General features: G+C 39.0%; 1 protein-coding gene across 1 annotated transcript in view; it reads right to left on the bottom strand.

Moving 5' to 3' along the window:
- The window catches only part of pcdh7b (protocadherin 7b), a 129,547-nt gene that overhangs the window by 45,410 nt on the left and 65,333 nt on the right, over positions 1-18,804 (bottom strand). The window contains 2 exon segments of the mRNA XM_081359567.1: positions 18,326-18,394; positions 18,396-18,542. Of these exon segments, the coding sequence (XP_081215693.1) occupies positions 18,326-18,394; positions 18,396-18,542 (216 nt within the window).

Here is an 18,804-nt window from a genome sequence, read left to right as displayed (position 1 = left end):
AGATGGTCAGAATTGCGTGATATTAAGTCTCAATTGCGTTTTATAAAGTCAGAATTGCGAGATATAACTGTCAGAATTGCCTGAAATAAAGTTGCAATTGCGTGTTATAAAGTCAGCATTGCGAGATGGTCAAAATTGTGAGATATAAAGTCGCAATTGCGTGTTATAAAGTCAGCATTGTGTGAATTAAAGTCGATTGCTTCTTATAGTCAGAAATTGCTAGATATAAAGTCAGAACTGCGTGAAATAAAGTTGCAATTGCTTCTTTTTAAAGTCAGAAATACAGAATTGCAAGATATAGTCTGAATTGTGTGATATAAAATCGCAATTGCTTCTTATAAAGTCTAAGTGAATTATTATTTAACCTTTACATTATTTGTTGAACTATGGTATTAATACCAACTACACAATAGTAACAACTGAACTGTTGCTTCGTTTATCCAAATTGGAAAAAGTGCTAATTTGGAATTCCACCGTGGAAAAAGTGGGCCGGTCTTGGGCATGAACTCCAGGGCTGAAAAGTGGCCCCACTCCGGCCCTGGTGGAAACCGTGACATTTACTTATCTTTGATGAATAGAAAGTTCAAAAGAACAGCGTTTACTTGAAATAGATTTTTCTTTTTGTAACTATGTAAACGTCTTTACTTCACTTTTGATATGTTTGTGTCCTTGCTGAATAAAAATATGAATATATAGTTAATATATAACTAATAATAATAATGTATCATTTCTATTTATGAGCTATATTTATGACCAATAAACCAATGTTATTAGAATCATTAATATAAATAATACTTCTAAATTAACAGTCCTAATGTACAGTGCATTTAGATTAATATTACATCAGGCTGAAATAAATACAAGCATTCAAAAATAACATACTTTTAGAAACAATAAATCACTGCAGAAATGCTGACTTTCTGTAAGCCAAACCAGCGCACAAAGTCGTTCTTAGTGATGTTTAGAGACGTGTCATAAAACCCGACTCACACATAGCGTCTTCCTCACACAGTGGCCGTAATTACCAGAGAATCCTCCAGAAGTATTCTCATATCACAGCAGGACTGGCTGTCGAGAAGGATTATTTCCCCGCTCGCCGACTACAACACCGATGGCTAGCCAACAGAATGGACTGTCAGCTTGTGTAATCACCCCAATAAAAAAAGCACAGACCTCGTATTCCGCCTCAGTTCTGCGGAAGCCATTTTAAACCCTCATATTAAAATCTCTCTTTCTGTTTTTCTCTATCCTAGCCCTCTCAGCTCTTTTCTAATGCAATCAATTAATTACTGCATTTCATTAGCACAAGCTCATTCATTCTAATGTGATGTGGAATATATTACATTAGGATAACAAGAGTTTCAGCGCACACCGATAATCCTATAGACAGCAGAAATGCTGTCTGCTACACTCAAACCAGTTCAGTATTTGACCTGTTAAGCAATAGAGCTCATTTAAAATCATTAAAGCTGATCTCAAAACAGATCATGGCAGTTAAGGACGGGACATGTGCAAAATGTGACACGCAACGAGAATCACAATCAGTCACCAATTAACACAGGATCAGGGCAAATTTGCCACTAAACATAAAATGTGTGTGTGTGTGTGTGGGGGGGGGGGGGGGGGGGTGCCTCCTACTGTAAGTACCTTGCTTTGACCAAATTTAATTTCAAAATGCATTGCAGTGAGCTCAGGAAAAACAAACACTAGAATATAATTCATACTGAAAATAATTTATTAAAAAAACAACAGTAATTATTGGTGGGTGCATATTTTGTTTGCTTTTGTTCCAAATCACACTCTCATTAGGTTCTGTTTCAGTTAGGATGCTGCCTTAGAAAGTAGATGCATATATAGGCAGCTAGAAAGCGAGGCATGCATGTGTGTATATGGTTAGAATGAAATATGCCCTTATACAGGTAAAAAATGGCCATTAAAATCGACATCAAATAACATGTATAAAATAAGTTAATTTCTGTACCTATGAGCCTGTGAGTTCAGTGATATCAAGTGATTTGAGGAGAATCAAGCGTTTGGATCAACACTAACACGATTACTGAACCCATCATCTCTCCTCACTGTGTATATTTATATGCTTTTCCCCTTCACTCTTCTCTTTGTGTGAGTGCTCGTGTGTGAAAACTCCTCATGCTGCATAAGTTAAGGGAGTGATGTGAGGAAAACTGGTCAGCCATAATCCACTTACTGATGTAAACACACAGATCTCCATTTACAGGAACGACCTCTGATCCAATAACACACCTTCGCCCCTGGAGGGCATGAATGTGTGCGAGCGTGCCTGTTGAAATGCACAAAAAGCCAAGAGTGGAATGGTTGAGAATGAATTATAGTTGGACAATCACTGAAACTGATATCAAAATATCAAATTGTGAATTGAGATCAGCAATACTGTAATTAAAAGTTCTCCAGCAGATATTCAATCACTAGAGAGTGTGTGGACTTAATATTTGCTTTACCTGCTGTTGTGCTATTGCCTATACAAGATTAGTTAACTAGCATGTTGATATTTCTTTGTGTCTTTTATGCAGCTGAAAATGTGTTATTTCTGACTGTCTGCGACCTTGAGGAGGGACGGAAAGAGAAGAATAAATGTATAGAGAGAGAGCGAGGAAACAAATAAGTATAGGTAAATATGTTCTAACCTGAAGCCAAGGTCGGCAACAGCAACAAATGGTGCTGTATACTTCCCCTGATGCGCTCAAAGCCACTCTTATCATTGTGTTTACTGTGCCTATGAGCTCAACAAAACATGGCTGCATGTGTTTAGACAGACGTGCACCCACATGTGCACAGTTAAGACCTTGGATTTTGGAATTTAAGTCTTTTGTTTTACTAATTGCATTCAGTTTGTCCAGGAATTCTTCACTTTGTGTATTCCTAATGTAATCCGAAGCAGGCAAAAGGGGGATGAACAGGGGTGGATGTTCTGGAGCGGACAGGGGTTAAGCGCCTTGATGCAGGCAAAGGCAATGGTCAAAAGGACATGATCAGGCCAGGAACTGAACTGCTAAGGGTGCTTATATCTGTGAAATGCAGTGAGACTGACAACAAGGGCAGTGACAATGTGGTTAGTCTTAGGCTGTATTTATTCTGCAATGCCAGCATGAAGCGGCATACACTAATGGATAGAAATGAATCATTTGAATGATTAAAAGGAGACTTTTAAAATGAGACAAAAAAAATGTATATATTTAAAATGAATATTTTTAATGTCTATTAAATGTATATTTAAAATGAATGCTGAAAAAAGCATCCTGAAAAAAAAAAAAAAAAAAAAGATCACGGTTTCTACAAAACCATTAAGCAGCACAACTGTTTTTTACATTGATAATAATAATAAGAAATGTTTATTGAGCACCAAATCAGCATTTTAGAATGATTTCTGAAGGATCATGTGACACTGAAGACTGAAATTCAACATATTATCACAGGAATAACCTGCACTTTAAAATACTTAGAAATACATGTAATATTATAAATACAAAGTTATTTTACATATTTTACATTATCATACTACTTTACAATATTACTGTTTTTACTGTAATTTGATCAAATTAATGCAGCCTTAGTGAACATAAGAGAATTTGTATTTAAAATAAATCCAGCCAAGTTTTTGTACGGGCTTGTATATACCACAAAAATAGCACATTTATGGTCAATGTATAGTTCTCTCAAACAAATTTACTAATCCATGTCATGTCACACCTGTAGGACTTTCTTCCCTCTGTGGAAAAAACTATTTTGTTTTGAAGATATTTAAATTTCGTGAATAAATCATTCAGACCAACTTTGTGAACCGGACTGACTTATCAGTTGAAACCATAAACTCTCATGTAAAAGTATTTCAGTGAATAAAGACATTTAAGTCTATTTGCAGAGCCTTTTTGTTATTAATCATGAGTTTTGAAATGACATGAGGGTCAGTAAATGATGATAGAATATAATTTTTTAGGTGAACTATCCCTTTAACTCCACTATGTAAAGACGAGAAACAAAGAAAGAGCGAGGGAGCGAGCGAGCCATCATTCATAAATATGGCTCTGAAACCAGAGACACACTCTCTCTCTCTCTCTCTCTCTCTCTCTCTCTCTCTCTCTCTCTCTCTCTCTCTCTCTCTCTCTCTCTCTCTCTCTCTCTCTCTCTCTCTCTCTCTCTCACACACACACATGTCAGTGTCCTTTGTTGATACCGATGAGTAACCACATACAACCACATAGAACTCGAAGGACCACATGCTCTCTCATTTCTAAATAAGACACAGTATCTATTCTCATCAGTCTCTCTCTCTCTCTCTCTCTCTCTCTCTCTCTCTCTCTCTCTCTCTCTCTCTCTCTCTCTCTCTCTCTCTCTCTCTCTCTCTCTCTCTCTCTCTCTCTCTCTCTCTCTCTCTCTCTCTCTCTCTCTCTCTCTCTCTCTCTCTCTCTCTCTCTCTCTCTCTCTCTCTGTCTCTGTCTCTCTCTCTCTCTCTCTCTCTCCTCTAATGAACGTTGCAAAGTGACCTGCTGGGGCCCCAGCACAGACAGCATGGGAGTTTTGAACTTGCTTATGATACTATTATTAACATGCGTGGCGGCGGGCCCTTGTGATGCCTCGATGTGATAAATGAGCATTTGTTAATTGGATGTCGAGAAAACTCCCGTTTCCGAAGCTTTTGACACATCCATATCCCCAAACTACCGACTCCTGACGATTTGCAATTAAATAATGGCAGGCAGGAGGAATAGCGGTTCTACAGGACTGGTGGGCAGACTGATTACTGGAGGAACGATATTAAAGAATGCGGCATAAACAGATGATTACAAAAGGGACGGCACCACCTGAGCTACAGGGGAGAGAAGAGAAAGGGTGCAATAATTATCCAAGAACTGAGATGAGACGCAAACTGCGGAAACGCGTCACAGGCTTTGTTTTGAGTCATGTCAATATGGGTGATGATTAATGCCACTTTTCATGGATAGAAAAGTCCAAAAGTCTTAGATCACTAGTGAAAATTCTACCTAGAAAAGTGGAATTGAATTATTATTGATATTCGGTCTGTCCCTCTAGTTCATTGGTTCTCAACATGTTTGACTCCCCATACTGTCCACAACGATATGCAAAGGTAATATTTGCAGAAATAAGGAGTGTCCCCAGATTGAAATAAGTAACTAAAATAATTATAATTGCATTTCAGAAGTTTAGGGGTGAATTAAAATATGAGATATCTTGATTTTTAGCTTATTTTAAAGCTTGTTTTGTAAGTCATCTTGGGGCCCCAGACCCCTGGTTGAGAACCACTGCTCAAATGACATGAACTCAACAAGTGATGATCCAGCATGATTTGAGTTCACATGGTCAATGTCACAAATTTTCTTAGTGACCTGAAATAGGATATTATTTCAGAATACTAAATATATACAACTCATTTTATGTCATAATGTTCATTTTAATAAAAATAAAAAATAAAATCCTAACAGGTCCGTTTATTTCTATTTTATTTCCAATTTTCCAATGCCGACTTTTGAATGGAGGCTGGAGATGAATTTGCATCTGGCAGGAACTCTAAATGTACTCTCCACTGGCAGCCATCTTGCAGAGTCTCTTTTCTCCTGACAGTTCACCATCATAGGCAGTTATAAATACGGAGGTGCTCAGGGCCCGTGGCTGTGGGTTTAGGGAAGATGTTCCTCAGTAATTCCAACCCGCAAACAGACAGAGACCAAAGACCAACCGGAGTTGAGAGCAGATTTGCGAGCTCATAAACTGTAAACCTCTTTCTCTCCTAATCACCTTGTACAGATAAAGTGTCTTTCCTCTGGGCCGCGCTGCAAACTCAGAAAGAGACTTTGGTACACTGTCACATGCATCACTGTAAATCCCACCTAAAGAACGTCTGTTATTACAGTTTCTTAAACACACCTAGAGCCAGTCAGCTTTAAAACTATTTATTTTTTTGTACAGCATTATATTCCCAACGCTGCAATGCCTCCATCAGCTCTTTCTTTGCCAGGGAGAGGGGTGGGATTAATTTATATGTGCAGATTATATATGGGGCCAAAAATTACATAGAAACAAGAAGGAAGATTTAACAGCTAGTGTTGGATAAGCAGAAGTAATCCAAGCTTAACAGATGCACATAAAACAAAATGAAATTAACAAGAAAGAGGGATGGAATGGGAGATGGAAGAGGAAAAAACACACAAATGCAGACCATAAGGAAAATGCAATTTCCAAGCCAAAACTCATCTGGTCTTGGCGGATAATCTGGTGACCAATTTGATTAATATTAAAAATGGGTTGGTATTAAAATGGTACCATTTTTCATTCTTTGTTATAAAAAAAGAAAAAGGAAAAAAAAGGCAGATTTAGAGGTGATTTGGAAGGTGAGGTGGGGCGAAGTAATTATATTGACGAATGCTTCGCTGGCATGTCTTACCTTGCACAAACACAGGGTTTAGATTCTCCCATCATTTATTTCAGTTTTTCTTTCTTCGACGACTCTAAAAAGTGGCCAATTACTCCTCAGCCTCACCCGAAAGCAAATCTCTGACCATCAATTATTTCATTCACTCTTTGAATTAGAGTCGTATAGTTCACCTGGCTGCATTGCCATGGCACAGTCTGAAGTCAGCAGAACTCAACCTGCAGTTTGAGACCTGTCATATAGACAGACAAGTGAAAGTGGTGTCTATGTTGTTTTAGCATTGATTAATGTCTCCAGTGGAAGGCTTTTAGCCTGCTTCTGCTAGTCTGACGTCTACTCATAATTAGAGGAAAATATTTACCCAAGTCACGTCTTTGTTGAAAAAAGGCAATTTGCCAAGTAATGGTGATGACCGTGAACATTTGAAAACCATTAGGACACTCAAGTCCTCGTGAAGACAAGGCTGGGTTTAGTCATGTAGTTTCTTTTCTTGTGACATGACTGAAAACTTTAAAAACACCCCTTTAAAATTGCTGTCAAGCAATTTTGCTGTCCTTAAATTGATTTATGTCTCTCATTACATTACATTCAGCTTTGTCAATTTAAGCATAGTTTGAGCAAACACGTGTACATTCTATGTATGTTTATTATTAACTGAAACTAGTGTGTCTGTTAGAAAGGGTCATGGAAATATGAGTTCTCAATTTAAAAATAAAAGAAACAAAACCACAATCCTTCTCTAAAGACTGTTTCTACTGTGCATTATTCACATTTTCATCAACTAGCGAGGACAAGTTTTAATATTCAGAAAATATAAATGTAGTAAAACTATTTTTTTTAAGTTATTTTTCAGCCATTTTATTGACCTTATGTAGCCACGCCCATTTTAAGCGCTGCACTCGTTGTCTTTTGACTTCCGGTTTTATTTTCACAGCGATCTTGCGTATTTATGAATGAACGGCTCGTTTTAAAATCTTCCCGGTCTACTGACATTTGTTAAGACACCTGGTTTTAACATTACAATCATCATGATAACTTTCATTAACTTTTGTTAACTTTATATTAAGTAAATCCACTTCAAAAGCTAATTACTCCTGGACAGCAATGCCATAGGAATATACAGAGCGACTGCAAAAAACAGAAGTTCAAAGACAATATTCTAAAGATGGTGGCGCCCTTGTTTCTCTGGTGCATAAGGTCTATAGCTTTACTGGACATTACAGTGTGTAAACCAGGAAGATGAAGGGGGGAACAGGATCAGCAGAGGACCTCGAGCCGGGAATCAAACTCGGGTCACCAGATGTTCAGTTGCGCTATATATGCTGCCCACAAGGCTATTGGCTCCAACATAAAACTATTTTTTTTTATCATTTTGCAATTGCATAATGTTAATACCTGTAATAGAATTTCCTGAATTCGGAGGCAAAGCTTCATTTGACACACATTTTCCATTTTGGGAAAATGCTCAATTTGATAATTCATGACAATTTGTTAGCTAAAACATGGTTTTATCCAACATGTATTGTATGATACATATTTTAGACATTGTCATCTTTGTTTTAACATAAAAATGGTAACACAATATGGTTTACAATAAGGTTTCATTTATTAACACAGGCTAACTACATTAGTTAACATATCTCACCATTTACAAATGCATTTTTAAGATTGAAAGCACTCTGAAATGACATTAACACATGTGTTACCTAACATAACAAAAAATTATCATTGTTAGTTCAAGTTAGTTAACAGTTATTACTAATTACTTAGTACTAAATGTATAATTACACTGTAACACGGACGCTTTAAAATAAAGTGTATCATAGTCTTGTTTTGTTACAGAAAAAATAATGTGATTAGAGTAACATTACCCTCAACACTAATAGGATGCCTAGCAAAGCAGACTACCACAATATTAAATATATACAGGCAGCACTGTCAGCCATATTGTTCAGTAACAGCAGAGCTAGCGGTTTCCTCCGAAGGGAACCTGTGCTATCAAATAAATCACCCCTGTGTGTTCAAGACAAATGAGGCTGCTAGCATTGCACCTGTTAGCAAAACATCCTCTCCCGTATGCAAGGCCTCTACAGAACAGAGCTTCCTTCATAACAGTGGCCGCTGCATAATAAGCCACCTCTGTGATTGCAAACACACTAGAAAAGAGGAAGCAAAAGAGAACAAAGCTTAAACAAAACAATAGAGGGAGCCCGACTTTAGTGCTTATATCTGTTTATCGTCATTCCTTTCTCTCTGACCATCAAAAAGCCCTGAAGATTAGGCCTAGGCTGTGCACAGCGAATGAGGGGTTTTGTGGGGAGGGGGAGTCATTTCATTCTAGTTTTTCCGTGGATAAATCGGACACAAATATTCCCGCCATGGCCTACTTGCTGAGCCTTGGCCTTATGCAGAATTCAATTCCAATTTGTCGCTTGGTTTCTGCTTGTGTTTGTGTGTGTGCATCCTCAGGGGTGGGTGTATTGTTTGGGGGCATTGTGAGTGGATTTGAGGAGCCCATCTTACGGATTAAAACCTCTCTCCGGTTTTGTCAGATCATCCGAGCACTGTGGCTCTAAATCAGTGTGGGTGGTTTTTATCATTATGTCAATCCAACCACCACCAGCCCCCTTCACTACTGCAAATATTCTGTCTAAGGAGGAATATGAAAGAAAGAAAGAAAGAAAGAAAGAAAGAAAGAAAGAAAGAAAGAAAGAAAGAAAGAAAGAAAGAAAGAAAGAAAGAAAGAAAGAAAGAAAGAAAGAAAGAAAGAAAGAAAGAAAGAAATCGTCGATGTTTCATTTTTAAGTATAACAGCGAGAGCGAAGGAAAGACTGATTGTGACATGAGAAGGAGAACAACAGGATACAAGGAAGGAAAACAATCTGATAGTCCTCTGAAAACGAAAGGCTAGATTGATGGGGAGAATATAAAGAAGTCTGTTGCTAAACTCAGAGAGCCACGGGTGCTGGTAAACTCCCTCCACGGCCCAGCCTCGTATTGCCCATGGCTAGTCATTATTTCCTTAGAGTAACCACACAAAAGCCTTGAAACGCATACACACACCTTTTGTTCACATTCTAGGCCCCTAAAACCAGGTGTGTCTCCCTTGTTTTTTGTTCAAGTTGCTAATCCTTTTTTCCGGCAAGGACTAGAAATCCATTTCTTCTGTCTTTTCTGTCAGAGTCATGTGATCTTGAGGTAATTGTCTGCGTCTTGGAATATTTTATGCCGGCTTCTCTTTACATAATGAAAAACAATCTTTTCTCCCTTTAGGGCTCACTCATCCCTCTTTCAAAGTCTGCGCTCTTTGTACCTCTGAACATTTTTGTTCTTTTGTTTGCTGAATCGGCCCCTTTGTGTGTTGTGGAATGTGGGAGGTTAAATGTGCATGAGTAGAAAAGTTTTATCTACTGTTTTGACATAACACTGCCATCACCTGGCTCTCTGTGAGGTCTGGGTGAACACTTGTTTGCATTTTCTGCATTTCTAGTGGCCGTGCGTCTACTTTGCAGCCTGAAAAAGACTAAACCGTCGAAACGCAGTGGGGAACACGCAGTTGTTGGAGAGACTTGAATGAGATTTGTCAGGCCCCAGGCATATTTTACATGACATTTCAATAATTATGTGCCAATGCATATTCACCTCACAACAGGCACCCAATGAAAAGCAATGCCAAAAATAATTCCCTGAACTGTCAGGTGTTTATTGTATTTGTCTAGCTGCCGCCACAATTCTTTTCTTTCCCTGACCTTGCACTGTTTTTCAATTGACATGCAATTTCTAGACATCAAGGCACTTGCTTGGAAAACATTTAGATGCTGATGAAAAGGAAATGCTGCCATAATGCATGACTTGAACAGTTATGACAGAATTGTTTCTTTTTGTCTGTTTGCTGCACGGTTTTATGTTGTTTATTTTTAGAAAGAAAGGGAGTTATTCCGTTAAAAGTGATAGTTTGAGAGCTTTTCTGTTCGCAAAAGGTCACGGTTCACGCTGAGAAGGTGCAGGACAGAGGCACAGCAAGAGCTTTGAGGTGAACCTCCCAAATGCCACCGTTTGACACGTGCATGTCACGCTCATTCTGCCTCACCTACAGTACATTCATTCTCTCGGTGGGCAAAACACTAGCCTGTTTCTTGTTTAATAGGACAAAAAGCGGAGGAGGACAAGTGAAAGGAAGGAAGAAGAGAAGAAAAGACTGCCACAGGCCTCAGTGGCTTTACTGCTTGTGCTGCAGGGATGCATCTTCCTCCTCTTGCGCCTCGAGCTCTCGCTGTAGTGTGGCAGGCTACTCATACATCTCAAAACAGGGGCAGATTTATACTAGGCCAATGCCAAAGGGACCGCTGGAAAACCTTTCAGAATGCATCACATTTAGCAGCGAGAGAAAGAAATATTAGGGGGCTTCAGAAGCTGAGAGTGAAAGTACTGTACCTTCACGGCTGCGGTTAATCTCTTTTCACCATAAAGCGATCCATCATATTTAGCTAAGCATAGATGGATGGTGTTGTCTGATTGGTGTAAACAGCAGTCATGTGACATGGCTAGCAGGCAATTCGATTGTTAATGATATTCAGTGTTAAGATACAGATTCTGTGACTTTTCACCCACCCCCTACAATCTCTTCTCTCTCTCTCTTCCTCCATTCTCGCATTATCATGCTTAATTTCCAGCTCGGTAATTAAGCTGATCCGATACCTGATGCGATTGCAGGTACTTCAAAGTCTTGCCACAAAGTGATGGTGAGCGTCTCATTTATTTGAAAGGTCTTGTGGCCATCTCCGCTAATGCCTGTCTTGGATTTTAATAAGAGCACTCAAAGAAACAGCCTTCAACAATTATCCTAATGTTCTGAGAACTTAAAAATAGCAGTAAAGAAAATGCATTTGACCACAGAGAGTAAGCCATACCCTCATGCTTTTTTCCCCACATTTTAATTCAAAAACAAAAAAAATATTCAAACTATTCTCCACACAGCTCTGTATAGGTTAAAAGTACTTTTTTTTCATGAAAGAGTTGCATAATTTTATATCGGGGATATATGGTTCTCTACATTTTGGCTGCAGTACAGATAAAACACTAAAGCTTCTATGTTTTGAGGCTATTGTGCGATTCTTTTTAACAAGGCTTGGAATACTGAATATGTATTCCAAGGCTTGTCAAGCCTTGGAGCTTGGGAGTCTTTCAACAAACTCAGCAAAAGTCTGACTCATAATTCCCCTGGGTTTTTTCCAGTCAGAGTACTTTGGGAATTCTTGGAGCGATTGGCTGTGACAACAGGACATCAAAAGGTAAGAAACTAACTGCTGCAAATGCCAAAGGTTAGCACTGTCAATCAAATATACCGAAAAACATGCAAATATATAACGCATAACATAACTAATACGTCTCCGTCCACTGATGAATGTCTTTACTGAAACATAAAACTAATTGGCTTATCCAAAGAGCAAAATCTAAATAATAGTATTTAGCAAACTAAATTAGCAGACACGTTGTTGACAAAAACATTACGTGCTTGAACATTTATTCCCTCATAATTTAGTTAAACACCCTCTTAACTCTGTTGTTAAACTCCCTCTCACCCTTTGAACTATAAATTAGAATTATTTGAGATAATGAGAGACACATTCCTGAGGTGCAGCATTGTGGGTGATTTGGCTGTTGGAACAAAGCAGCAACAATTCAGAAGCCAAAGCCAGACAGATTTTTTTTTTTTTTTTTTTACCTTAGAGGGTAGCTCAGTTGTAGACATCAGGAATGCCTGTATAATTGCATAGCTTCTAAATTGTTTAGTGTTTTTGTGTTCGGGAAGGGACCACCTGCTCACAAAAGCCAGGTGACGCACAAACACTTGGCAGGAAACGCAAGTGAAATACTGCTTGTTTAGTGCCGATTTTAGTATATCACTCTGCCTGAACAATACTTGCCACTTCACTGAACTCCCAAAGCCTGAAGTTTACACACGCCAGCGGGGCGAGGTTGTTTTTGTTTCATACTGATTAAGAAAATCTGCACGTTTTCACCTCCTAGCGCTAAACGTCCTCACAGTCTCATCCAAAAGTGACTGGAAGATGAATTGCTGAGTGAAGTAAAATATGACATGGTTACACAATTCGAACCACTAACTAACTGGTCAGACCTGTTTTTATGCTCACAAATACAGAGACGAGTATCTACAATGCAACCAATTGCACATGTTCTGTTTGTGGAAGGAATCTGAGACAGGAATGTTTGAAACACAACTTAGTATTTGTGCTTTGGGTGTTAATAATCCTGTGCAATGTTCTGTGACTGTTTTTCAGCAAGACAGAATACACAAGTGTATATTTTAGCAAGTAAGATGAACCGCAAAACACGTCTACCTTACAAGTGTAGCAACCTGCCTATAATCCTAAACCTGATTCCAATTTTCTGATAAAGAAGAGCTCTTTTAACACTTTTTAGTGCTGTGTGACTATAACAAATGACCTTGAGTCTCAGGCATGCCGACCTGACATTTGTACAACACACCCACCCGCTCTCAGTGTCCCAGACTAACCAAAGCCGCAAAGTCCAAACAACAATTTAGCAAAGGTTACACACAAACTTTCTAATGAATGCAAATGCCAGTAAAGGTGGCCTGTGATGCTTGTTATTGCTGTAGTGATCTCTCTCTCTCCCTACAATTATCGGTCTCGCTTGAGTTCTGGTGAAATAAAAAATGAGGTTTATTGGACTGAGGCTCTACCGAGCTCTTGAAATATGAATAGCTTTAATTAAAAGCGACTGGCATTGCCATCTGGCCCACTGTATTCGGCTTCTCTAATGAAGTGTGTGTACGCATTGTTTATTTATTTATTTATCTGTTTGTTTGCTAATGGCCAAGTTGGTAAGACAAACGAAGTTTGAAGTACAAGTAAATTCTACAGTTAACAAATTATTAACAAAAAAGCGAGTTTGTTCGGTATCTATTAAGTTGCTGCAAATAGTTGGGGCTTCCTCTTTCTGATGAGAAAATGACCAATCTTCCCTCCTTTTCTATGTAAATTACTTGTAATTTTAGGACATTATCCTATATATATACAGTATATATATACATACATACATACACATCCATTATCATTAGACATTTACATTAAGCCTAAAACACAACACAATGTATTGGGTCCTATAAGTATATATATATATATATATATCAAACTAATCCTTTACAATTTGCTTTATCTATATCTGGAACACAGCAAGTGAATACTCTCATTTGTATAGATTCATAAACTGGTCTAAAATGATCATTTCAGCTCCCATTTTTTCCAATTGCGCTAATATTGGGCTCTACTGATCTAAGATCTAAGCTGTTGATTATATTCAGCTAGATCACTTGTCTTGCTTTGAGACGCATTATACATCCAGTATCTGTCTGCAGTCATGATAAGATTACAGAAACACTTAAATCCTAACAAGCACACTCCAGAGACAGACGTCTCCAGGGTTCAAACGGTGGTCAGAGATTTTTGCACAGTGTTCCCCTAGAGGAAGGCTATCTTTATCATTGGCAAATGCTTGAATGGAGCTCCACTGTTTTAAAGGGAAATACAACATTGTCTGTCTATCTGTGCGTCTGTCTGGCATAGTGAAACTACAGAGTAAGATAATAACATCTAAATGATGATGTCGGAAAGCAGACAAACCATTGAAGTCCCATGGTTCAGCACAGGTGAGCGAAGAGGGCAAGAAGGAAGAGATAAGTAGCGAGGAGTAGAGCAAATGTATTGACTGGAAGATCATCGATTGACAACGAGCAAGTCGAAGAGCGTGATTTTTCCTGCGAGTCAATCAGTCTCTCTCTCTCTCTCTCTCTCTCTCTCTCTCTCTCTCTCTCTCTCTCTCTCTCTCTCTCTCTCTCTCTCTCTCTCTCTCTCAGGTACATTCATGTGCACATTAAAGAAGGAAATATCCAATCGCTATTTACTGTCGATACGCTAGATTTTGTGTATCTTGTGCTGCCTTGACATTTGTTTGCGCATAAGAGAGAGAGAGAGAGAGAGAGAGAGAGAGAGAGAGAGAGAGAGAGAGAGAGAGAGAGAGAGAGAGAGAGAGAGAGAGAGAGAGAGAGAGAGAGAGAGAGAGCGTGTTTTGGAAAACCCATCTTCACAGCAGGGCATCTTCATTAGGGGGACGCCCAGTTCCTGCCATGACCTTAATCCCAAAACAAACAAACACACTCACAACAAAAACCTCACCAGGATCCCAATCACACACATCCTTCACAAGCATAATGACCACAATTACAGACCATCACTGATTCCTTCTTTCAAGTGATGGCAATATGCCCATCTGTTAACTGCAGGGGTGTGTGTGTGTGTGTGCGTCTGTATGATCTCCCGTCCATATTTTAATTGACTCTAGGTTATCAGAGCTGTAATACAGCATTAGGGAAGCAGCACTGTGAGGGGCAATGACTGCCATTTAACTGACTTAATTAAGTGCTTTCAATGAGAAGGACACTGAGAATGTTACCCTTTCAACATGGAAAAACCTGCAGCATTCTTTGCCGTCTTGTTGTGCAGACGGAGCAAGACAGACCTTCATTTTAAGCACAGCTCTCAGTGCTTCAACTAAGCTAAAAAAAAGTCAAAACTTTTTATAATAATAATAATAATTCGTTACATTTATATAGCGCTTTTGTCGACACTCAAAGCGCTTTACATAGAAGGGGGGAATCTCCTCAACCACCACCAATGTGCAGCATCCACCTGGATGATGCGACGGCAGCCATATTGCGCCAGAACGCCCACCACACACCAGCTTACTGGTGGAGAGGAGACAGTGATGAAGCCAATCAGTATATATGGGGAGGATTAGGAGGCCATGATGGACAGAGGCCAAGGGGCAAATTTGGCCAGGATGCCGGGGTTACACCCCTACTCTTTCGAAAGACATCCTGGGATTTTTAATGACCACAGAGTCAGGACCTCGCGGGTGACCCACGTATGTATTTTTAGCATACTATTTTTGCATTTTTTAAAATGGAATTGAAAGGTAAATATCTCCAAATCACGCTCAAGAGGTGTGATGAGGTTTTACTTTTTTTTTTCAAGCAAGCTAAATAAAATACGTTTTAGGTGATAAATAACTTGTTTTAGTTTAAAAACATTTTTACTTCCCCAGAACACATGAGCATATCATATAAACCCCTAGAAGATGCATATTCTTTATAAAACGAATGGATTTGACTATGAACTTAAAGGAGATCTATATAATTATTTAATTTAATTAGATTATGTGTTTGTGTGTGCAATTCAGGTTTCCATCACCCTAATGAATTTAGGCAAATCTAAATCCCGGGATGGATAAAAGCATCTGTCAAAGGACAACTTCCTTACTTAATAAAAATTTGATCATGAACATGGTAGGAAAATGCCTATATGTAAATACATATTAAGATTAGGGATGGGAAATAATATTAACTAGGTATATTAATCTAAACTATTTAATCACATTATATCACCTTAGATTAGATAGAGTAATTCCTCAAAAGTAAATACATGACATGACCCACGTATGTATTTTTAGCATACTATTTTTGCATTTTTTAAAATGGAATTGAAAGGTAAATATCTCCAAATCACGCTCAAGAGGTGTGATCACACAAGAGTGAGTTTGGATCTTGTCTAAGTCCCCTGAGAGAGCATTAAAAGCCTTAAACGAACCTAACACCTACCCAAAAGACTGTCAAAGCGGAACTAACCCACAGCATGCCTAAGCCAATTATAGATCCCAAACACACGTACACAGTACACACACACACACACACACACACACACACAAACGTTAGGACATCTCTGTCATGAAAGAGACATTGACTGCTACTTTGCTGGGTCGCAAGTGTGACCGGCTGTATTTGAGTGTATATTAGTTTACGAGTGTGATGTTTGATAATGCATGAGCTCAGCAGAGCACATCAGCTTTGAAAATTTCCACCGTCAACTTCTAACTGCATTGAATGCATAAGCTATTGTACTAATGTTCACTTGTGCTCAGTTCTAAGCCGAACATAGTTTCCTGACTTTTCTATTTTCCCCATATCTCTCCCTCTCTAAACCCCCAAGCTCTCTCACACACACACACACACACACACACACACACACTGATTCTCTTAAAGATTGGGAGCACAGGGTGAGGCATCTCTTTTATTTATCAGAAAGTGATTCATCTGTTTGTTTGTATCTGCCCTTGAAAGATCTTACAAGAAAGATAGAATGGAACAGGAAGACAGAGAAAAGGGATAGACATGAGGTGGCAAGAGAGAATGAAAATGGGAGAGACTGACAGTGAGCTGGGTGAGAAGAGGAATGGATCATTAAATAATTACTAATAAAACATCAAAGACAATGTGTGTGCTTGCAATCACGACGTTAACTTCCCTAACCTTAGAACTATTGACAATGGAATGACAACGTCTTTTGATCAAATAAAATATAAGCTATGTATGTCACAAATGAGAAAGAACCACTATTAATAGCTTTTCGATACCCATCAGCATACGTTTCCTTAATTTCCTCTCTGACAGAGGGTCTGACTGATGGCCAAATTCACAGTTTTGATCTAATCAGCCTTGCATTGATCTCCTAGTGACCAATTACTTTTAGCTTAGTCTGAATTAAAGCCAGACTTTAATTGAGGCTAATTTGGCACAGAGTTGTCTAAATGCAAAAGGCTTTAGATCCTAGTGGGCTAAAACAGCTTCCCCCTTTAATCTACATTTAGGCCAATATTCTCCCAGTGATAAAGTTACAAATCTATTATTTTTTTAAGCAATTTATCCAGTCTAGCCTCCATTTGTGAGGTGTTTTTACCTTTGACTTTTTTACAAACCGTGATGTTTTAGTGTCATATGACTGGTCTCAATGAGGTAACAATACGCAAAGCAAAATATGGACCTGATAACTTAACTCTAAGAGAAACACTCGCTCCTGCTCTACTAACATGTACTCCGATGAGCAAGCAGAACAGACATTCCAGAGAAAATGGCACGCTGAGCTCACACAATGCACACCTGTTGCTGATAAAGTATCAAATGTAGACAAGACAGCCCTTAATGTTCGACAACTGCTACCGAATACCACCCCAACAGTGGCTCCATTGATAGAGACCAACATTGGTTGGCTGCTCATCAACAATGGAGGTAACTGTTGACCACAGAGAGCTTCTACAGAGGATAGGTAACTCAGCCGCAATGAAACAAGATATATGCTCTTACTGTTCAAGCCCTTTCACCTGTTAAACTCCGACAATATAAAGAGCGTGATAGGCACAGCGGCATATCGAATCGACAGTGATTACTGAAAAATGGCCAAAATTACTCAAGCGAAAACTGTTTCTAGAAATCAAATGTTTTCGTAACTCGCCACAGCACAGTAAAAGCAAAGAAAATGATGCATTTTTATCCTATTATCTGGTACACAAGCAAACCTCTTGTGAATTAATGTTTATACGATGAGCTACGTCTCCAATGAGGCAACCTTAACCTCATCCAATGCTACAAGAAAAAACAGTCAGCTGCCTGCTGAGTTGTCAGGCTAACTTTTAGACTATACTACGTTAAACAACATTTAGCTCTCACTGGAATAACCAGCAAAATAAATAAAACGAATGGCATATATATATATATATAAATCTACAAGAATGCTAATGAGATGTTGATCCAGTCACAATAAACACTACAATCACACTTAGCGTGCAAGACAACGCCTATTCAGTCCTTTCTATTCATATCTCCGTATACCCCAGGTAGTGTCAGCGGTGTTTGAGTGTGTGGCCCTTTGTGGGAATTTCCCTATCTTGTTAACTGATGAGTATGTCTCTTATTATTTAGCTGTTTAACTTAACTCTGACTTATCTTTTTTTTGTGTTTGCCCCTACCATTTTCCATATGCTCTGCCTCACCGACACTGCCATCGGGCGTAGTCCTCTCATAGGCGTCTTCGGGTAGAGGGAGGGCACCTAGTCTGGGGCCGGACGAGCTCTTGCTGCTGGGCGTCTCCGACTCCTCCAGGCCACTGTCGTAGCAGCTCTGCAGCGAGCCCTGGTGCGGGTCCTGGGGCTGGCTCACCACCGAGAAGGTCACTCGGCGAAACGGCTACAAGAGAAGAGATTGCTGGGGGTCACTGGACTGAAGAGGTCGAAGAAGAGAGGGTGATGGGTAGATTTGTATTTATTTATTTATTTATTTATTTTTTGGGGGGGGGGGGGGGGGCATTATCAGTTAAAGTACTTGGCACTAGTTGGATTAGCGCACTGCGCTACATGCTACAAAACGACACAAACATCAACTGGATTAATTGCTCTCTTTCTCTCTAAGTAGTAAATATATGAAGCTTGAAAGCAGTGTTCAGCAAGGG

The sequence above is a fragment of the Scardinius erythrophthalmus genome (genome assembly GCF_964197995.2).
Source record: "Scardinius erythrophthalmus genome assembly, chromosome: 2".
Classification (NCBI taxonomy): Eukaryota; Metazoa; Chordata; class Actinopteri; order Cypriniformes; family Leuciscidae; genus Scardinius; species Scardinius erythrophthalmus.
This window is presented reverse-complemented; position numbering and strand designations above follow the sequence as displayed.